Consider the following 19,959-nt stretch of genomic DNA (forward strand, 5'->3'; position numbering starts at 1 on the left):
ATGTAAAAAATCCTTAGAAGGTTGTTAAGTTAAACCATTTTTTTCTTTTGATAAATTATCACTTCATAATCGTTAGATCCACAATCACAATCATCATCACCGTATAATCATTATTGCCAGTTGACATAACCACAACTACCGGTCAACGCCATTATCATTACCAATTACTTTCAATCATGATTTTATCGCCATCAATGCTAATCTCTACAACATTAACCACATTCACTGTTACAATTGTCATTATTGTTAATCTGTTAGTCATCACCGATATATACATTCTCTACCCTTACGGACACCCAAACAATTACAATCAATCACTATCATTATCGTCAATCATCACCAATTAACAACGTTACCTACCATTATTGTACCCAAACAACAACAATCAGTCACTATTATTACCATCTTTTATTACTATCAACCTTGTGACATTACAATTGCTATCATTATTATCGTAATTATCAATCATCATCACCATTATGAATAATAACCACCACAATTACCTCCATTATCATAGTCATCACCATCATAAAATCACATTTGCCACAACCAACCTATAACACCACCCTCACTCAACCCTTAGTTACCATCGCCAATACAATCTTGAATTACCGTCAACCATTATTGTAGAATTTAATAATATTTAAATTATCTTATTATTTTTCTAATAAAAATAAGTTATAATATCCAAATATTTACAAAATAAATACTAATTTAATATTCCATATATATATCTTTAATATGTCATGTAAACATCTAAGTTTTTTTTCAAATGTCCCCTAAGATTTCTAAGGGAAATTTCATTTGACATTCCTATACAGTAGGGTACTAGTAGGCTTTTTTTTTTTTTTCAGTCCAATTTCCTAATATCCAAGTACGAAGCAACCACCATGTTCATTTTCTCCATTGTCAAATCATTGGGCTGCACACAACCTGTTTGATAATATTACTATATGAAAAAAATAAGCAATACCAATCGCGATCTGGATTCTCCTCACTTTCTATCACTCCATCACTCAATTCTCCTACGCTGATCCACATTCTGGCCACCCATATCGCCGCTGCAACCCCACTACTGACGCCGTCTGCAACCACCTTCGTCAGCCGCCGTGCCATTGCGAATCCAGATCCAGTCTAAACCAACTCGGGAATGGCTTCTTCGGAAGCCGATTCCCGGCTAAACCAAGTGCTAATCCCAGCCCTTGAGAAAATTATCAAGAATGGATCATGGCGTAAACATTCAAAGTTATCCCACGAATGCAAATCCGTTATCGATTTCCTCACGAACCCATCTTCAACCCCACCCACTTCCCCATCTGCCGAACCCGATCCGGATTCGGCAGCACATCCGGGGGTTCTTCTAGATCTCTCTTTCAATGATTCTGAGCTTATTCTTAGCCCTTTTATAAACGCTGCTGGTTCAGGTCATCTTAAGATTGCTGAAGCTGCACTTGATGCTGTGCAAAAGCTCGTTGCTCATGGTTACCTTCGTGGGGAAGCGGACCCGACTGGAGGCCCAGATGCGAAGTTTCTAGCGAAATTGATTGAGTCTGTTTGTAAATGTCATGATTTGGGAGATGATGCGGTGGAATTGCTTGTAATTAAGACTATTTTATCTGCTGTAACATCGGTTTCAATTCGAATCCATGGGGATTCTTTGTTGCAGGTTGTCAGGACTTGTTATGATATTTATTTGGAGAGTAAGAATGTGGTGAATCAGACTACGGCTAAGGCTTCATTGGTTCAAATGTTGGTGATTGTCTTCCGGAGAATGGAGGCTGATTCATCTACTGTGCCATTGCAGCCTATTGTTGTGGCGGAGTTAATGGAACCAGCTGAAAAAGCTGATGCTGATGGATCAATGACATTGTTTGTTCAGGGGTTTATAACCAAAGTGTTGCAGGACATTGATGGGGTTTTCAATGCGGGGACTCCAAGGGTGGGGGCTACAACTACTGGTGCTCATGATGGGGCATTTGAGACAACTACATCAACTGTGGAGTCCACAAATCCTGCTGATTTGTTGGATTCCACGGATAAAGATATGTTGGACGCGAAATATTGGGAGATTAGCATGTATAAAACGGCGTTGGAAGGGCGAAAAGGGGAGCTGGTGGACGGGGAGGGAGAAAGGGATGATGATTTGGAGGTTCAAATTGGGAATAAATTGAGAAGGGATGCATTCTTGGTGTTTAGAGCCTTATGTAAGCTCTCAATGAAGACACCACCCAAGGAGGCAGCAGCAGATCCACAGTTAATGAGGGGCAAGATTGTGGCGCTGGAGCTGCTCAAGATATTGTTGGAGAATGCTGGAGCAATATTTAGGACAAGTGACAGGTATTTACCTACTATTCTGATTAAAATCTATTCTATGCCTCAATTACTTATGCAAATTGCTCATCTAATTACTGTACCCTGGTTCTTATTTCGAAGTAGTATTTTTTCTGTCATTGGTTCATTTTTGATGGCATAAATGTGTCAATGACACATGTTTATTTTTACTTACGCAAAGCTTGCTCACTCTGTAATACAACGAGTCCAATCGCTTTCCAACTTGTTTTTTAATCTTCGTTTGTCTTTGAAGCGGTATAGCCTTCCTTTTTCTAATTCCTTGTAGCCACCATCTTTTAGTTTATATTGTATTCTTGCTAGCATATTTTTTAGACTATTCCCAGGGAATAAATATGATTTACAAAATGAAAATCAACATGTGAGTTTCTACACCTTTTGTGCTTCTAAAAGTTTGAAAGTGACCTTTTCTTACTTGGGTTACGGCTCCAAGGCTATTCTGACTAAATCGATGTAAGAAAAAGAAGAAAAAAAAGAGTTGGCCTATCCTACCTTATGCAGGTGAAAGGAATCTTACTGTCGTCACTCTTCTCATATTAGATCATGGCCATGTGCTTCCACTTAGTTGGGGAAACATATAACGTTGCATAACACTGTGATATTTCTGCGGCTTATGCTTTATAGACATTCACCTTCTGTGATTTGGATATCCTGAACTATTTAAAGCTGTCAAACCTTAAGCTTACTCTGCTGAACAGCTTTTTAGGCTTCCCTTGCTAGTGTGGAGAATCTTGAAGACATCCTTCAATTCTTTCTTTGGGGGAAAAATTACATATGTGTAAATCCAAAGGCTCTTTTGAGGTCTGTTGGTGATGCTATGAGTAATATCACGAGGAACAGAAACCTTCTGATTTTTTAATTTTTCTTTTTGAAAAACCTGATTTTCGATAGTGGTGTACTCTTCTTGACCCTGTTACTTTGTAAGGGTGACACTCCTTTGGTGCCTTTTTGGTTAATTAGATTGTTCGTACTTCAGATTTCCTGTCTATTAAAGATGATTTTTAGTTTAATACATAACTATTATAGCTTGCACAATCTTGAGACTTTCGTTATTGTCATGGGATTTGAAACGAATGAATTAAGCAAGCCCAGAATGCATAATCTTAGCTAGTTAATATTAAGAGAAAATGGCCAAAAGCCCCCCCAACCTATAGTCAGATTCCCAACTACACACTCATACTTCACGGGGGTCCTATTATCCTATTATCCCCTGAACATTTTTTTTACATATTATCTCACCCTTATTTGCGTCATGTCCACATAAACCAGATATAATAAAATGTTTGTTTACATGCGCTGCCAAGTATTGAATGGACCCCAAACTCTAAAATTTCTCTTTATCTTTTCATTTTCCTCTTTCTTTCTCTAAACCCTAACCTTTTTTCAATCACTCCACATTCACCCCATTCTCTTCATGATATGAGATTTCGTTCCAATTGAATTTGAAGAACAATTTTTGAACCCTAACTATGAAAGCTTATTCAAGTCCGCATTTGCCATTATTTATCCTAACAAAGAAAAAAAATGATGAATTTGAAGAACAATTTTTGAACCCTAACTATGAAATCGGAGAAATTACAAGCCCTAAAGCTTCAACCTTTTTCGAAATTGAAACTACAGTTGAATGCTTTGACAAGTAAATTCAAGTTTTAAGCTGATTTGGGAGAGAATGAAGGAATATACAGTTGAAAATTGAGAAAAAGAGGAAGAAAAAGAGAGTTTGATTTTGGGAGAGAATGAGATTATACCATTGGGGATTAATTATAGCTGATTTGGACTCACACCAGTACTTTTCTTCAGCTTTTGACGTTTTATTTTCTCTTCTTACGCGCCTAAGGGTGTTCTCACCTTCTTCGACATGTCAGCAAATAAGGGTGAAATAATATGTAAAAAAAAAATGTCAAGGGGGGTAATAGGACCCCCGTGAAGTATGAGTGTGTAGTTGGGAATCCGGCTATAGGTTGGGGGGGCTTTTGGCCATTTTCTCTAATATTAACTACAATTTGTAGGTATGAGTTCTTGAGAAACTGCTTGCTGTAATCAGTTACTAGTTACTGTTACAGACTTGCAGTCTATTTCTTAGTTATTTCCTGGAACATTGTGTAACAACTCATGGACTGCTGGTGGTTGAACTTGAAAGGGGGTCTGCTGTGAAGTTTGCCCTAGGAAAATCTCACATTAAAATGGGAGGGGAAAGCTAGGGTCCATATAAAGGTGAGTTCACAATTCTAACTATTGAGACACGTTTTGGGTTTAAATCCTAAGGGGACAAAACCATATGACCCAAAAGCCTTGAGGTGGCGCATGAGGGGTCGACCCAAAGCAGACAATACCTTGGCAGATGGACCTGGGTCGCGACATGTTCAAGTTATGATGGTGTTATCCTTTCACTCGTTAGGCACGAGTCACAGTGTAATCAACATTTCACATATTTCTGTTAGCCTGATTTCTGCAATAACTTTTCTCCTTCTGGTCGTCTACTGGTTTGGTGCGTAAGTCTCATAACATCTTTTCATTTGAAATTCCAATCAGTGCCTACTCTTAGGTCTTGGCACTGTCTGATTATTTGATGTACTGCAATCAGCAAGGGACTTTTTTTGCATCTTCCAATTTCAATAATAGTTGATCTGTTCATGGTTATTTTTGGTTTTAATTGTTTTTTTTTTAAAAATTCTTACAGGTTTTTAGGTGCTATTAAGCAGTACTTGTGTTTGTCACTGTTGAAAAACAGTGCTTCAAGCCTCATGATTGTCTTCCAGCTTTCGTGCTCAATTTTTATTAGTCTGGTTGCAAGATTTAGAGCCGGCCTCAAGGCAGAAATTGGAGTTTTCTTTCCCATGATTGTTCTTAGAGTATTGGAAAATGTTGCTCAACCAAATTTCCAGCAGAAAATGATAGTGCTTCGATTTCTTGAGAGGCTTTGTATTGATTCACAGATTTTGGTTGATATATTTCTCAATTATGATTGTGATGTCAATTCGTCAAACATATTCGAGAGGTATCTTTCAAATCCTATTGTCTGTATTATTTAGTTAAAAAAAATTCTCCTGAGTATGATTTTAAATTTCAATCTCTGGTTCCTCCTTTATTATCTGCAAAATTCTTTCAGAATGGTCAATGGGCTTCTTAAAACTGCTCAAGGTATACCTCCTGGTACCACAACAACTCTTTTGCCACCACAAGAATCAACCATGAAGCTAGAAGCAATGAGGTGCTTAGTGGCTATCTTGAAGTCTTTGGGAGATTGGATGAACAAACACTTGCGTATTGCAGATCCTCTTTCAACCAAAAAGTATGAGGCACCTGACAGTAACTCTGAACCTGGGATTCTTCCCATTACAAATGGCATTGAGGATGAGCCTACTGAAGTATCAGATTCTCATTCTGAATCCTCCAGTGAAGTTTCTGATGTTTCTACAATTGAGCAGCGCCGCGCTTACAAGCTTGAACTTCAGGTAGGTGATCAATAACTATTCTGATTGCCAAAAGAATTGTCATGAGCAGTGTCTGTGACATTTTGTAATTTGAAACTTGTGCAGGAAGGTATATCTCTGTTTAATAGGAAACCCAAGAAAGGCATTGAATTCCTGATCAATGCTAATAAAGTGGGGAACTCACCAGAAGAAATTGCGGCATTTCTTAAAGATGCCTCTGGTTTGAATAAGACCTTAATAGGTGATTACCTGGGGGAAAGGGATGACTTACCATTGAAAGTAATGCATGCGTACGTGGATTCCTTTGATTTCCAAGGAAAGGAGTTTGATGAGGCCATCAGGGCCTTTCTACAAGGATTCAGATTGCCTGGCGAGGCACAGAAGATTGATCGAATCATGGAGAAGTTTGCTGAACGGTACTGTAAATGCAATCCAAAAGTTTTTAGTAGTGCAGACACTGCCTATGTCCTTGCTTACTCAGTTATATTGCTTAACACTGATGCCCATAATCCTACAATCAAAACCAAGGTATGCTTTTCGTTTTGCAGGAGGTGTTTGCTTATGCCCATTTCAGTAAATCAGCCTGATATCCCGTTTTTTATTCTGTAGATGTCAGCTGATGATTTTATAAGAAACAATCGCGGAATTGATGATGGAAAGGATGTGCCAGAGGAGTATTTGAGATCTTTGTTTGAGAGGATATCGAAAAATGAAATTAAAATGAAAGACGATAACTTGGCTCTCCAACAAAAGCAGTCTCTGAACTCTAACAGGATTTTAGGTTTAGACAACATTTTGAATATTGTTGTCCGTAAGCGAGGAGATGAAAGTATGGAGACTAGTGATGATCTTGTCAGACACATGCAGGAGCAGTTCAAAGAGAAAGCTCGCAAATCTGAGTAAGATTCACTAGATAATTATTCTATGCTTTGACTGCAAAGTTACATTCTTGATGTATTATCTTACTTCCGTCATTCTGTATTATTCTTAACAGCTCCTTTTTTAAAACTCTCTGTAGCAATTTCCTGTGAAGATATCAAAATGAAAGCTTTAAAAGAATTACGTATCAATCTGCTGCAGAAAACTGATTTCCTTTTTTTATTCGTTCTGAATTTTTTTTGTTAGATCAATCTTCACACATTCTTATTGATAAGGAAGCCTTAGAAGGATATGTCATAGTATCAGTGCTTATGATATCTTTAGGGAGAAGAAATATGTAATATATTCATTACTCAAGGTCATGTGTACCACCTTTCATTCCATTGCGTGATTAACCTAGATCACCTTGAAATCGACTTGCATTTGCAGGTCAGTTTATTATGCTGCAACAGATGTGGTGATCCTCAGATTCATGGTTGAGGTTTGCTGGGCTCCGATGTTGGCTGCCTTTAGTGTTCCCCTCGACCAAGCTGACGACGGTGTTGTGATAGCTCTGTGTTTGGAAGGATTCCGTTGTGCAATCCATGTCACTGCTGCAATGTCCATGAAAACACATAGGGATGCTTTTGTGACTTCTCTTGCAAAATTCACTTCTCTTCACTCACCTGCAGACATCAAACAGAAAAACATAGATGCAATCAAGGTTTGTGTTTGCTCCTGCCTTTTCATGCCCATGCCTCTACTGTGCTGAGTTGATCTTTTTGTTGTTGATATGCATTGTAGTGATGCTTATCAGCTATGCGTTTTTCTTTTTCTTTTTTTTGGTAATGAGACCATGCATAATATTCATGAAACTCTGGATGTATGCATTGTTGTCAGGAGTTAATGTTTTCCCCCGAGCTAATGACTTATCTGATCTCAAGCATCGAAGTGAATGATTTACCAAAAGAACTTCCTTTGTGTTGGTAACTGATAACACAGTTTTGTAACATTAGGAAGTTGGCACCATGAAGTTCTAAACAAGTTAGAGTTGATTGTCATGATGAGTTGTAGGGAAAATCGTTGGAATTGATTAATTGAGCCAATGTACCTTCTATGGGGGTAAGGTTGTGCTGTAGTTTCATTAGTTTAACGAACCCCTTTAATTCAGTTCCAGGATGCTATTAGCTTGTGAAACCACAGCTCCACTGATAATGAAACAATATGTTATGAACCCAAGATGATGTTTGAGTCAAATAACTGTCAATATAGTTGGGCAATGATCTTAGTTTGATTGTAGCTTTCAGCTTTCTTTTAGGCATAACATCTAATGTGTAAGGATGGATTCACAACATTTTTTTAATACATAAATGAATTTAGACTTCTCTATGTCAAAATTGTTTTATTCTCCACCCCTAGATAATGATTAGTTGTAACCTTTGGTCAACACCTATTCTGACAAGTCAACATACAATTCAAACTCTCATCTTGATAACCGTCCAAGCTGAGTGTGGAGATCTGGTAATAGACTAATAGTTATGTAACAAGCCAAACACCAAAACCATAGTTTGACTAAATTTTGTTCGAGAATGATCTTCAGATGAAGTTATGAATGCAAAAGATAAGGTACTGGTCTGCCTAACAGATGTCAGTGCGTTGGTAAGTTAGAAGACTTAAAAAGGACACTTCTGGCTGTTTATAGTGCTTATTAAATCTGCTACATTTTAGGATCGTATGGTAATTTTTCCCTATGCTACTTAGAATTTTTCATACCCTGTCTCTCTTTGAAGCCTAATTCCAGATTTTTGCGCATTCCCGTTATTATTTTGAGAAACCTGTGGTCTAGATTTAGCTCTCCAACTCCTTTTTACTACCAAACTCTTTTGTTCTGTTGTTTCTTAAATTTTCTCCTTTTACTCACAAAAAAGATTTTGGAAACTGCTGCAGTTATCCTATTTTCATTGACCTAATATCTGCTTAAGCCTGCCCAAAGAAATGACTAATTCCTAGGAGGCCTGGATACTCAGAAAATTCATGCTCGATTTCACATTAAGTTGGGTTAACTTGGAATTTGGACATTGGGTTCTCAAAGTTTTAGGAGAAAGCATCCCTAGAAATAGTCTTAAGTTCAGTAACTGATCTAATAAAATAGCTTAATATTTTTGTCACCAATTTCCAAGACAAGGTGCAGCATGGTTCACAAATGCTATACCTTATATTTCATAAGTTAAGTTCTGACTACCTTGACTCTTACTGAAGGCTAAGGGATTACATGCTAAATATCAAGTACCAATAGAGTTCCTTTACCTTTGCTCTCACACAAGGCAGGTTTTTTCTTGGATTTTGTTAGTATGCTCAACTGATAGAATAAACATCTTTTCCACATTCCCTTCCCAGCCTGATGACAATAAGAAAAGAGAAACAAAGAAGGTTTATATAACAGACAAAATATTATGGGCTCATTTTTTGCCTCTTAAATTGGAAATTTCAATTGACCACATGAGATTCAATTTTATATATATTCTGAACATTTTCAAGTTGTCCTGTAAATTTCAGAAGATTAATCTATGATGCGAAGAAACTCTAAAGACATTTTGGATTGTCTTGGTTAACCACATTTTTCATTGTGTAAACCAAAATATCAAAAATTGAAGCACCCACAAAACCAATCTACTTGAAATAACGAAACTGCCATGGTCCTTCATCAAAAAAAGAAACTCCGACTATATAGTTATTTTCAGTTTTTGCAGACAGGTCCCCTCAACTGTCAGTTAATTATACTTTGTATTGTTAAAAAAAAAAGGTTACACACACCTCTTCAAAAGATTTCTTCATGTTTTTTGCGCTTCAAACATGATGTAAACACCTATTTATTTTTTTGACAAAGAATGTAAACACCTATTTATGAAATTGTTATAATAATCTATTTAGATATCAAAAAGAAAAAATGCATTTAGCGGAGCAAAGAGGGTCAATAATGGGTTACTACCTGATATGACACTGTATTCAAAGTAGATGGTTAAAATTTTATCTAGAAATTGTGAACATTTAGAGTGCCAGGATTTCTACCAGAAAAGATGATGGTTGTAAAATTTTGTGGATCCAACCAAATAGAACTGGTGGAGGATACCTCTCAGCATCAATTCTATGCTACCCATAGTCACACTTGGTGTCACGCCCCGAGCTACCCCCGAGACGCGGACACGGGACCTAGGACCACAAGTGATCCCAAGCTAACCCTGCTGGCATGATCATGAGCATACTAAATATAATCTGAATAATAGAAACTGTGCGGAAGCTAAATCATAAATAAATCTGAAAGATGGGGAATACCCATATACTATAACTGAGATATATGAAAACTGATGAGTTTAATACAAAGAAGTTATTAACTCAATATTAAGCTGAATCTATCTATGTCTGAAATAAGCCTCTAAACTGACTAGAAATGTTGGGACATGCCCCAACTAGGTCTAGCAAAACTGAAACTAAAGACTAAAAGCGATAAAGATAAACATGTCACTAGTCCTCGAAGAATGAGGACTCACCACTGATGCTGCTAAGCTGAAGATCGGGAATCGATCTAAGTGTGATCTGGATACTGAGAACCTGAACCTACATCACGAGAAGATGTAGCGCACGTATGCGTCAGTACTTGAAAGGTACTGAGCAGGCAGGATAGAGTAAAGCTGAAAGAACATATAATTGAACAAAGCAATAAAGCAATGAAATAATTTGAACATGATATAGATGCTGAATACTGAGCTAACTGAATGCAATGACCAATTTATAACATGCTGATTGAATACTGAATGAACTGTAAATATGGTCAATGCAATAGAGTCTGACTGAACTGTGGGAGCTACTAATAACCGACATAAAACCACATGAGCTAAATGTGGAGTTCGATGTATACGCCCCATCGAGAGGACCCAATATACCCTGCCAGAGGTATAGAGGCATGCTGGCGTGATCACTAAACTGATGTTGCCCACAGAGGGGACTTACACCTACGTGGCTCGTAGTTCTGGGACTATCTGGGTACGCTGAAACCCTAGTCCAACTCGGTATTATGCTACTCCCAATAGATTAAGTGGTTAACACATTGTGACTGAGTTTCTGTAAATACTGGATAGCTCGAAACTGAACATGCAAAATGAGAATGCAACAATTAATCTGATAATGATGCATTCATAAACTGAGGCATGTAAGACTGAATACTGAAATATCTGACCTAGCATGTGTAATTCAAGAACTAAAGAAATACATAGCTAGGGTTCTGAAATTCATGCGATAAACTGAGCAATAACATGATAATCTGATTTGGAACATTTAAATAACTAATTAATGATGATCTGCTATAATTCTAGAAATCCTAGGTCTGTTCATAATCATGGAATCAAGAATCTGACTGAATTCTAGGGACCTAATGGGCGAAAGGAACCCACTAGTAAAATCCCACATACTTGGTGACGAATTCCACGGAGAAATCTTTCGATTTCGGGGCTGGAACTGAAGAAACCTCGCTGCGTTCTTGAACTAGGGTTCTTGACCTTTTTCTCCTCTCTTGCTTCTAATTTTCTAAGTTTTGATTAATGATTTTGACTAAGGTAAGTTCTAATTATGTTTCTAGGTTTAAACTGATTAAAACCTCATGATTTAGGGTCTAAACGACGTATCTTAGGGGTTAAACGAAATAGGAAAAGACCAAAAGACCCCTGAATTAACTGCTGTCGGAGTAATCGACGGAATGGACTGACGGTCCGTCAATCAATCGACGGTCCGTCGATTGGGTCCGTAGATCGAGTCTGCCCGACAGGGCTTCACTAAAACGGGCATAACTTTTTACTCGGAGGTCGGAATTTAGCAAACTCGGTGGCGTTGGAAAGATAATTCAATTATCTATCTAACCATAGGTCATGGGACACATAATTCGTTTTGTGCTAAGAGTTATGACCATCTGAAGTTGACCCATCAGAATTTTCAGCTAACTGGCTGCTAACCTTCGATCTACGGTCAGACCTACGGACCGTGGATCGAATGACGGTCCGTGCTGGTCAACCGTAGTTCGAGACTGAAGCTGGGCTTTTAGGGCATCGATCCACGGACACGAACTACGGTCCGTGACCTGACCTACGGACCGTAATTTCGGCCGTGGGTCAACACTTAGCCAAATTTTCTGACTGAGTTCTGGGGAAGTTTTCTGTCACGAACCACGGACCTGCAGTACGGACCGTGAGTCCATCTACGGTCCGTGGATGGTGTCCGTGAGTGCCACCTGTAACACCAGAAATCTGAAATCTCTATTTTCGGATACGGGGTGTTACACTTGGTATTATGACTCAGTTGCCCTTTTATAACATGTGGGGTATAAGAGACTTCAGTGGGATCTTTGGCTTCTCTTTTACTCTGGACTTTCTTTTTCTCAACCCTCTTCTCCCCCCTTTGGACTAATTAGACAACCTTAAGCTCTTTCATTTTTTTCTTTGTTTCTTTAGCTGGGATTAAACTAAATTTTACTCAAATCGAAGAAACAAAATTCTTCCTTGTATGAATTTGCCTGCACCTCCTTGCAGATAGGCGATTTTCATTTGTATAATGAAGGGGTTGTTGGCAAATATTCTTGTTAGGGAACATTTTTTTGTTTGTTTTGCATTTGCCTTTAACTACACTGCTCATGTGATTTTAGGTTCTAGATTTATCATATTCTGGTGGGACTTTAGGTATGTTAGTGGACTGCTCATTGCTGACCAAGTGGCAAATGTAAAAGCAGGACCACATTTTCTTGTCAAAGTAACAAGTAGTCTGGAATTCGTTTTAGCCGAGTGTTTAGTTTCCCTGTGGCAGTGCTATTAAGTAGTCTTCGGAATGAAAGAAATTGTTTTCTTGGAAAACATTTTCCAGGAAAGTAAGTGCGTTTCTTTCTTATTTTCTCGTGTTCGGTATGTAAGCAAAATTATTATCCTTAAAGCATTTGTATTAATCGAGATAAATATTGTGGGGAATGGGGAGTAGGAGTGCGGGGTGGTGGGGATGGGGTTTATGTAAGACTAATATATAGTGTCTTCGGTATGAAGGAGATTGTTTTCTTGGAAAAAATTTTCCAGGAAAATAAGTGGGTTTCGTACTTATTCTCTCGTGTTCGGTATGTAAGCAAAATTATTATCCTTGAAGCATTCGTATTAATCGAGATAAATATTGTGGGGAGTGGGGGGTGGTGGGGATGGGGGTTACGGGGGTGCAGTGAAGACGAGGTGTGTTGAAGGGTGGGAAGGACACAATCATTGTGGAACACCACTTGTTGGTATTCGTTTTCCCTACTTCCATTAGGGAAGTCATTTTCCTCATTTGTAAGGAATTTGTTTTTCAAAAAAATTGACCAACTGAACCTGGGAAACTCAGTATTTTTCCTTTTTGCTTAACAGGCAATAATTACAATCGCAGATGAGGATGGAAACTACCTACAGGAGGCATGGGAGCATATTCTGACTTGTGTTTCTCGGTTTGAACATTTGCATCTCTTGGGGGAGGGGGCCCCTCCAGATGCAACTTTCTTTGCACTTCCTCAGAATGAATTTGACAAGTCAAAACAAGCTAAGTCTCTCATCCTTCCTGTCCTGAAAAAGAAAGGTCCTGGGAAGATTCAAAGTGCAGCTTCAGCTATGAGAAGGGGTTCATACGATAGTGCTGGTATTGGTGGCAGTGCTTCTGCAGGCATTACGTCTGAGCAGATGAACAACTTGGTCTCTAACTTAAACATGTTGGAACAAGTTGGTGAAATGAACCGCATATTCATAAGGAGTCAGAAATTAAACAGTGAGGCTATAGTGGACTTTGTGAAAGCTTTATGCAAGGTGTCTATGGAAGAATTACGTTCTACTTCAGATCCAAGGGTTTTTAGTCTCACAAAAATAGTTGAGATTGCGTACGTTCTTTGGTTTCTTTTCATAAAGTGTATTGTTGTACTTACCCTTTTGCTTCCTGATAACTAGCAGAACTATTGATTCATTTTCTTTAAACAGGCACTACAATATGAACCGTATCAGATTTGTTTGGACAAAAATCTGGCAGGTTCTTGGTGAATTTTTTGTGACCATTGGCTGCTCTGAAAATCTTTCAATTGCCATATTTGCAATGGATTCTTTGCGCCAATTATCAATGAAGTTCTTGGAGAGAGAAGAATTGGCTAACTATAATTTTCAGAATGAGTTTATGAAGCCTTTTGTGATTGTTATGCGCAAGAGTAGTGCTGTGGAGATCAGAGAATTAATCATCAGATGCGTCTCTCAAATGGTTTTGTCTCGAGTCAATCATGTGAAATCCGGATGGAAGAGCATGTTCATGGTATCAAATTTTCTCCCTTTTCTTGCCATTATTTTGCAATCTTGGTAGTGTAAACCATCTTTTGATCTTTGCTTCATTATGGATTGCACATTAATACTGCATATGTGTTCTTTTCTTAAATTGCTAGTTTGTTCTTTTCACCTGATGTTCTTCTCTTCTTTTTCTGATTACCCAATGTTTTCAGGTCTTCACCACTGCTGCTTATGATGACCATAAAAACATTGTGTTATTAGCTTTCGAGATAATGGAAAAGATTGTGCGAGACTATTTTCCATATATAACGGAGACTGAGACCACCACATTCACAGACTGTGTTAATTGCCTTGTTGCATTCACTAATAGTAGATTCAACAAAGATATTAGTCTCAATGCCATTGCTTTCCTTCGTTTATGTGCGGCAAAACTTGCTGAAGGTGGTCTTGGCTCCTCAAGGAACAAGGACAGAGAAACTTCTGTGAAGGTTTCACCATCTTCACCTCATAAAGGAAAAGACCACAACATTGAAAATGGAGAATTGACAGATAAGGAGGATCATCTTTATTTCTGGTTTCCACTGTTGGCTGGTAAGGACAAAAGCATTTGACTTAGACCAAAATCTCATGCCTGCAAATCATATGCTCTCTTCCATGACCTTTGACTTTCTAGGACTAAAGTGAAATATTTAGACTAAGATCTCATGCCTGCAAATCATTTGCTCTCTTTCACTGTTCTTTTTAATAAGACAAGTTCAGGCCAACATTCAGTACACTTATTTAAGAAATTACTCTTTTTCTCTTACAGGACTATCTGAACTTAGCTTCGACCCGAGGCCTGAAATCAGAAAGAGCGCTCTGCAAGTGCTGTTTGATACCTTACGCAATTACGGGCACCATTTCTCTCTATCATTATGGGAAAGGGTATTTGAATCTGTACTATTTCCTATCTTTGACTATGTTCGGCATACTATTGACCCTTCAGGTGAAAACTCACCTACTCATGGAATTGATGCTGAAGAGGGTGAGCCTGATCAAGATTCATGGCTTTACGAGACCTGCACGCTGGCGCTCCAACTGGTTGTAGATCTCTTTGTTAAATTTTATGACACAGTCAATCCACTTCTGAAGAAAGTGCTGTTCTTATTGGTGAATTTTGTCAAGCGTCCTCATCAGAGTCTTGCTGGTATTGGCATTGCTGCATTTGTCCGTCTTATGAGCAATGCTGGGAGTCTTTTCTCTGAAGATAAATGGCTTGAAGTGGTTTTGTCCATTAAAGAAGCGGCTAATGCAACTATTCCCGACTTCTCTTTTCTTCTAAATGAAAATAACAATTATTGGTCCCAGGAAGAAGATATGACTGGGAATGGCAATGCAGAAACCACTGGTACAGATACTCCAGATGAGGACTTGGAAAATTTGAGGAGGCACCGTCTATATGATGCTATTGCTGATGTGAAGTGTAGGGCTGCTGTTCAGCTATTATTAATTCAGGTATCCAGAAAAGCCACTGCTGTGGGTTTAGTTCTAATTCATTTATGTATGCTCTAGCTTAGAGATGGCCACACACTCAACGTAGTATCACAACAGGCAGAGTCATTGGATCGAATCTCACTGACACCCATCATCAAAAATAATAATAATTTATGTATGCTCTCCAGAAGCGAGTAAAGATGGTTGTATACTATGTTAGGAGGAGGTTGTAGTGTTTGAAAGATCTTTTGCATATATCGTGGTTTGTTTGACATGATTAGACACAAAAGATGGGTTATGTGTCAATTATGTGGGGGAAATGTCGGGTTGGCATATAAGATTTGGTTTTTAATATATATGCACAGTTAGAGTCTTTGGACATATGTATGTTTGCTGTGCTGCTGGTGATTTGAGTTCTTCAGTTAGACATGTATATATGGATATACAATAACAAATTTATGTTGGAAATTAATGCTAGTTTAATTGCCTAGAAGGATATACCTTGCATCCCATGTTGGAATTGGAGTAATTTGATGACAGTTGAGTATGATATTTTAGTATGGAAAAATAACCAGATAAGTACTCCACTTGATAAACACTCTTATCATTATAATTCATAAGTTGTCAATTTACAGTCTCGTTATTTTAACACACAGTTTTTAATCAATCTGGAGTTGATACTTGATATTAGTTTATTTTAAATAATTAGAGCTGTAACTAGTACCGCCTTCTCTAAGTTGGTACCAATTTTATTTCATCATAGTCTCATTTAATGTCTGACTATAACTGGGAAAATGAGAATCAAATTACAATTGAACGAAAACTATGGACTCTTGATGCCTTGTCAAATTTCAAACAATATTTCTACTGCTGATACTGTAGCGTGAGCTTAGTTACTGAGAGTATCTCAGAATCCTGTTGGAAGATCTTTGAAATGATAGGTGTTTGTGTTTTTGGTGTGGGTTTTGCATCTATTTGTAGTTGTCTACTTGCACTTGGGATATCTTTGTATTGTTAATTTGGTCATTCTCTGAAGTATGGGGCCATGCTGTTGCTTTCTTAAAGGTCATGCCTTCAAAAAGAACATTGATATTATTGAAAACCTTGTATGGTAAATTTGATTAATTGTTCCTTTTTTTGTGTATATCTAGAAAGCTTAATTTCTACCATAATGATCTCTTGCACATTGCAGGCTGTGATGGAGATCTACAACATGTACAGACCTCAGCTGTCTAGCAAAAACATCATTGTTCTCTTTGATGCCATGCATGGTGTGGCATCTCATGCTCATAAAATAAACAGTGACACGACACTGCGGTCAAAGCTGCTAGAGTTCAGTTCCATGACCCAAATGCAAGACCCTCCGTTATTACGGCTTGAGAATGAGGCTTATCAAATTTGTCTCTCATTTTTACAAAATCTTGTGCTAGATAAACCTACTGGTTTTGAAGATTCTGATGTGGAAACTTACCTCATCAACCTTTGCAGCGAGGTCTTACACTTCTATATTGAAATCGCACATTCAGGACAAATGTCTGAGTCATCTCTTGGTGCACAGCTTCGTTGGTTAATTCCCCTGGGTTCTGGTAGAAGGAGAGAGTTGGCTGCACGTGCACCTCTTATCATTGCAACTCTCCAGGCAATATGTAGTTTAGGAGATGCATCCTTTGAGAAAAACTTGTCAGGCTTCTTCCCATTACTTTCAAGCTTGATAAGTTGTGAGCATGGTTCAAATGAGATTCAGTTAGCCCTGAGTGATATGCTCAGTTCATCCGTGGGTCCTGTTTTGCTTCGATCATGTTGAGCTTAGGGTACTCATTATTTCTTTTGCTTTATATGGTAATATTTCTTGTATTTTTTCCTATCATCTAATATTGCAGAAAGCTAGTTTCGGTGCTTCAAAAACTAGTGATTGTTTATATGCCCAGGCATTTAGAACCTTCTGCAGTATATTGAGGGGCTTAGCTCTTTGTAGAGTCATTAGATGTTAGCAGGAGTTCTGATGTTGTATGTGTAGCATTTTCCTCTTTATTATACGAGCAATTTCATGCCTAAGGATTGCTTGTTGTGTGTCTACTCAAATTACTTTGTGAGCTTTGTTTATCTGATTAGTTGCAGGGGTTTAGCAATGAAATGTTTCATTTTACAGCTCTGAAGCAGTATAAGATATCCGTGGCGATTCCATTGGTTAGAAGAGAAAGATGTTAGTGTTTGATGCACAGGTATGCGTATGCTAGATTGATGGCTACTTTTTTTTTTCTTTTAAAAAAAAAAAGTTTATTTCTTATGGTAATGGTGTTCGGGCCAACTTGAAAATAGTTCCATGTAATAGGACTAAGAGTAACTAGGGTTTCTGAACCTTTGAAACTAGTCGGTCTCCTCTTTACACAAGTTTCTGTCTGCTAGATTCTGGCAGATTGACGGTCTCCATTTCCCACCTAGTTTCTGAACCTGTTTCCCTTTTTAAGTTTAGACATATTGTTGAAAAATATAGATATCGTTTAGTGGTTAGCTGCCTTGCTGTTTTGTATATCCTTTTAGAGCGAAGTGTTTTGCATGGCTATATATTCCTTTATTTACTTGCTATCATAGCTGCTACTATCAGCTCTCCTTAAAATTGTCAAGTTCTGTTTATGTAGCATTTCTGCAGATTTATCTGCTTCACGTTGTTTGAGATGTGTGCCGTTTGCTGTGCTTTGCTCCTGCAATAGTGTATATTTACTGTGCCTAGTCTCAAAGTGGATTATTGTCACTGATATAATCTACGAGATCATCAACCACTTTTAGATATACGCACATTTACATATATTTTTGACTTCTGGTTCTCAAAAAAAGGAAAAAGTGTTATGGTTTACTTTACCTCATCTTGTTGATTCTGAGAATCATATTTTTGTATGTTTCTATTACCTTTGTACATGTTGAGTGGAGATATTATCCTATCTTGTAAGGATATTGTTGACTTGGTGCATTCTAATGGTCAATATCATTTGTGCACATTTTCTGAGTGCTTGACCCACAAGTCTCAATCAACTTTCGTAAAATGTGGGGTAAGTAATTACGCCAACTTTCCTAGTTCCCTACTATTCGAATAAGTTGACCAGTATCTCATTTATAATTCTATATATAATGACTCAAAGATCTACCCTACTGGCTCCAATAATTAAAGGGAAAAAAAGGTTTCTTCTTCTACATATCAATGTGAAAGGGAGACTCAAAAGATATTATGACCAAAATATCATGAGTTGTCACTTTTCATGTCTCAAACCATGTTTTTAGTATGTGTTCAGAGTGTTTTTTTTTTTTTTTTTTTGGTTTTTCAACCCGGTGTTCAATGCAGGGAACCCCTGACTAAATTCCGGTCGCGCATTATAGGGCTTATTTGGGGTGCCTCTCCCAACAAGATTTTCTCCATACCTAAAGCTCGAACTCGAGAACTTTGGTTAAGGGTGAAGCAGTCCCACCACTATTACCACAACTCATGTTGGTGTGTTTTTACTTGAAGTTTGATAAGAGGACAAGCTGCAACTTAAAAGCTTCTGGATATTTGAAACTTAATACCAATATTCACTAATGAATTAGTCAATTGTTAGTTTTGGTAATTCAGTAATAAATTTGGCCAAAGAAAAGTATAAAGAAGAAAAAGGATTAGCATATAAGTAGGACGGTGCTATAGAACCGTTTAGGGGTTCGGTAGAACTATTGACTTTAGGTTAAATTTTGTATTTGTATCGATAATTTTATTTAAAATATATAAATAATTTATTTAAGAATTACCTTTTTTAAGAATTTAAAACCCATAAACTGCGTCTGCATATAAGGAAACATGATGACAAATATTGCCGGCAACTTTTAAGAGGATATTTGTATATTCCACTAGGAATTAGTCTTGGACCAACACCAATTTTTCACTTCGACTGAAAAGATGCTAATTATGTCTCACAAAGTTTTTTAAATTTGTAGTTCAAAATTCCTTTCGATTATTTGTGCGGACTATAAATAATTTTATTAAGAGAAAAATTTGAATTTTAAAATTAAATTATTTTCAATCATAAAAAAGTGATACTTTTTGGGATGAATAAAAAGAAAATTATCCTATATAATTGGGATAAAGGAGTATGTTTGGAAAATTAATTGTCCTAATAAATTTGGAAAAAAAAAACAAATTACCCTTATAGAATTAGGAAAACCTTGTTCTAATAATAAGTTTAGTAAAGGAAAACATACAATCCTCCTAGGATTAGAAAACCTTTCTTTTATTGATTTGAAATTACTTGTGCTCTATATAAGCCTTATAGTTGTGAATCCATAAGCATTACACACTTCCTCTCTTTCAAAGCGAAAAACTTCGATAAATTAAACTGGGTCAAATCTCATTAAATTCATATATTATTTTTTCTTCTTTAGCGATTGTGTGCTAGTTAATCCAAATATTTGTGCGACAAAAGAGTACCTTGTTAGAAAAAAATAAAGGGTTGTTCCTAATTCATATAGGACCGGTAGGCGGTCACAGGGCTATAGTATATTATTAG

General features: G+C 37.4%; 3 protein-coding genes across 3 annotated transcripts in view; 1 reads left to right on the forward strand and 2 right to left on the reverse strand.

Moving 5' to 3' along the window:
* LOC125815440 (glutathione S-transferase 2-like) overlaps positions 1-4,038 on the reverse strand; it is a 115,862-nt gene extending 111,824 nt beyond the window's left edge. The window contains exon 1 of the mRNA XM_049494910.1: positions 4,033-4,038. The gene's annotated coding sequence lies outside the window, so the exon portion shown is untranslated. The remainder of the gene's footprint in view (positions 1-4,032) is intronic.
* Positions 1-19,959, reverse strand: part of LOC125815425 (uncharacterized) — a 188,330-nt gene that overhangs the window by 56,242 nt on the left and 112,129 nt on the right. The gene's annotated exons all lie outside the window — the stretch shown is intronic.
* On the forward strand, positions 944-17,485 carry LOC125815417 (brefeldin A-inhibited guanine nucleotide-exchange protein 2-like). The gene is made up of 11 exons (XM_049494881.1): positions 944-2,337; positions 5,030-5,347; positions 5,459-5,804; positions 5,889-6,311; positions 6,393-6,682; positions 7,092-7,365; positions 13,067-13,566; positions 13,664-13,985; positions 14,170-14,548; positions 14,766-15,451; positions 16,623-17,485. The coding sequence occupies exons 1-11, from the start codon at positions 1,151-1,153 to the stop codon at positions 17,232-17,234; spliced, it is 5,337 nt and encodes a 1,778-aa protein (XP_049350838.1). The 5' UTR covers positions 944-1,150; the 3' UTR covers positions 17,235-17,485.

Source organism: Solanum verrucosum, unplaced genomic scaffold, assembly GCF_900185275.1.
Source record: "Solanum verrucosum unplaced genomic scaffold, falcon-dt-bn FXZP01000261.1, whole genome shotgun sequence".
Lineage (NCBI taxonomy): Eukaryota > Viridiplantae > Streptophyta > Magnoliopsida > Solanales > Solanaceae > Solanum > Solanum verrucosum.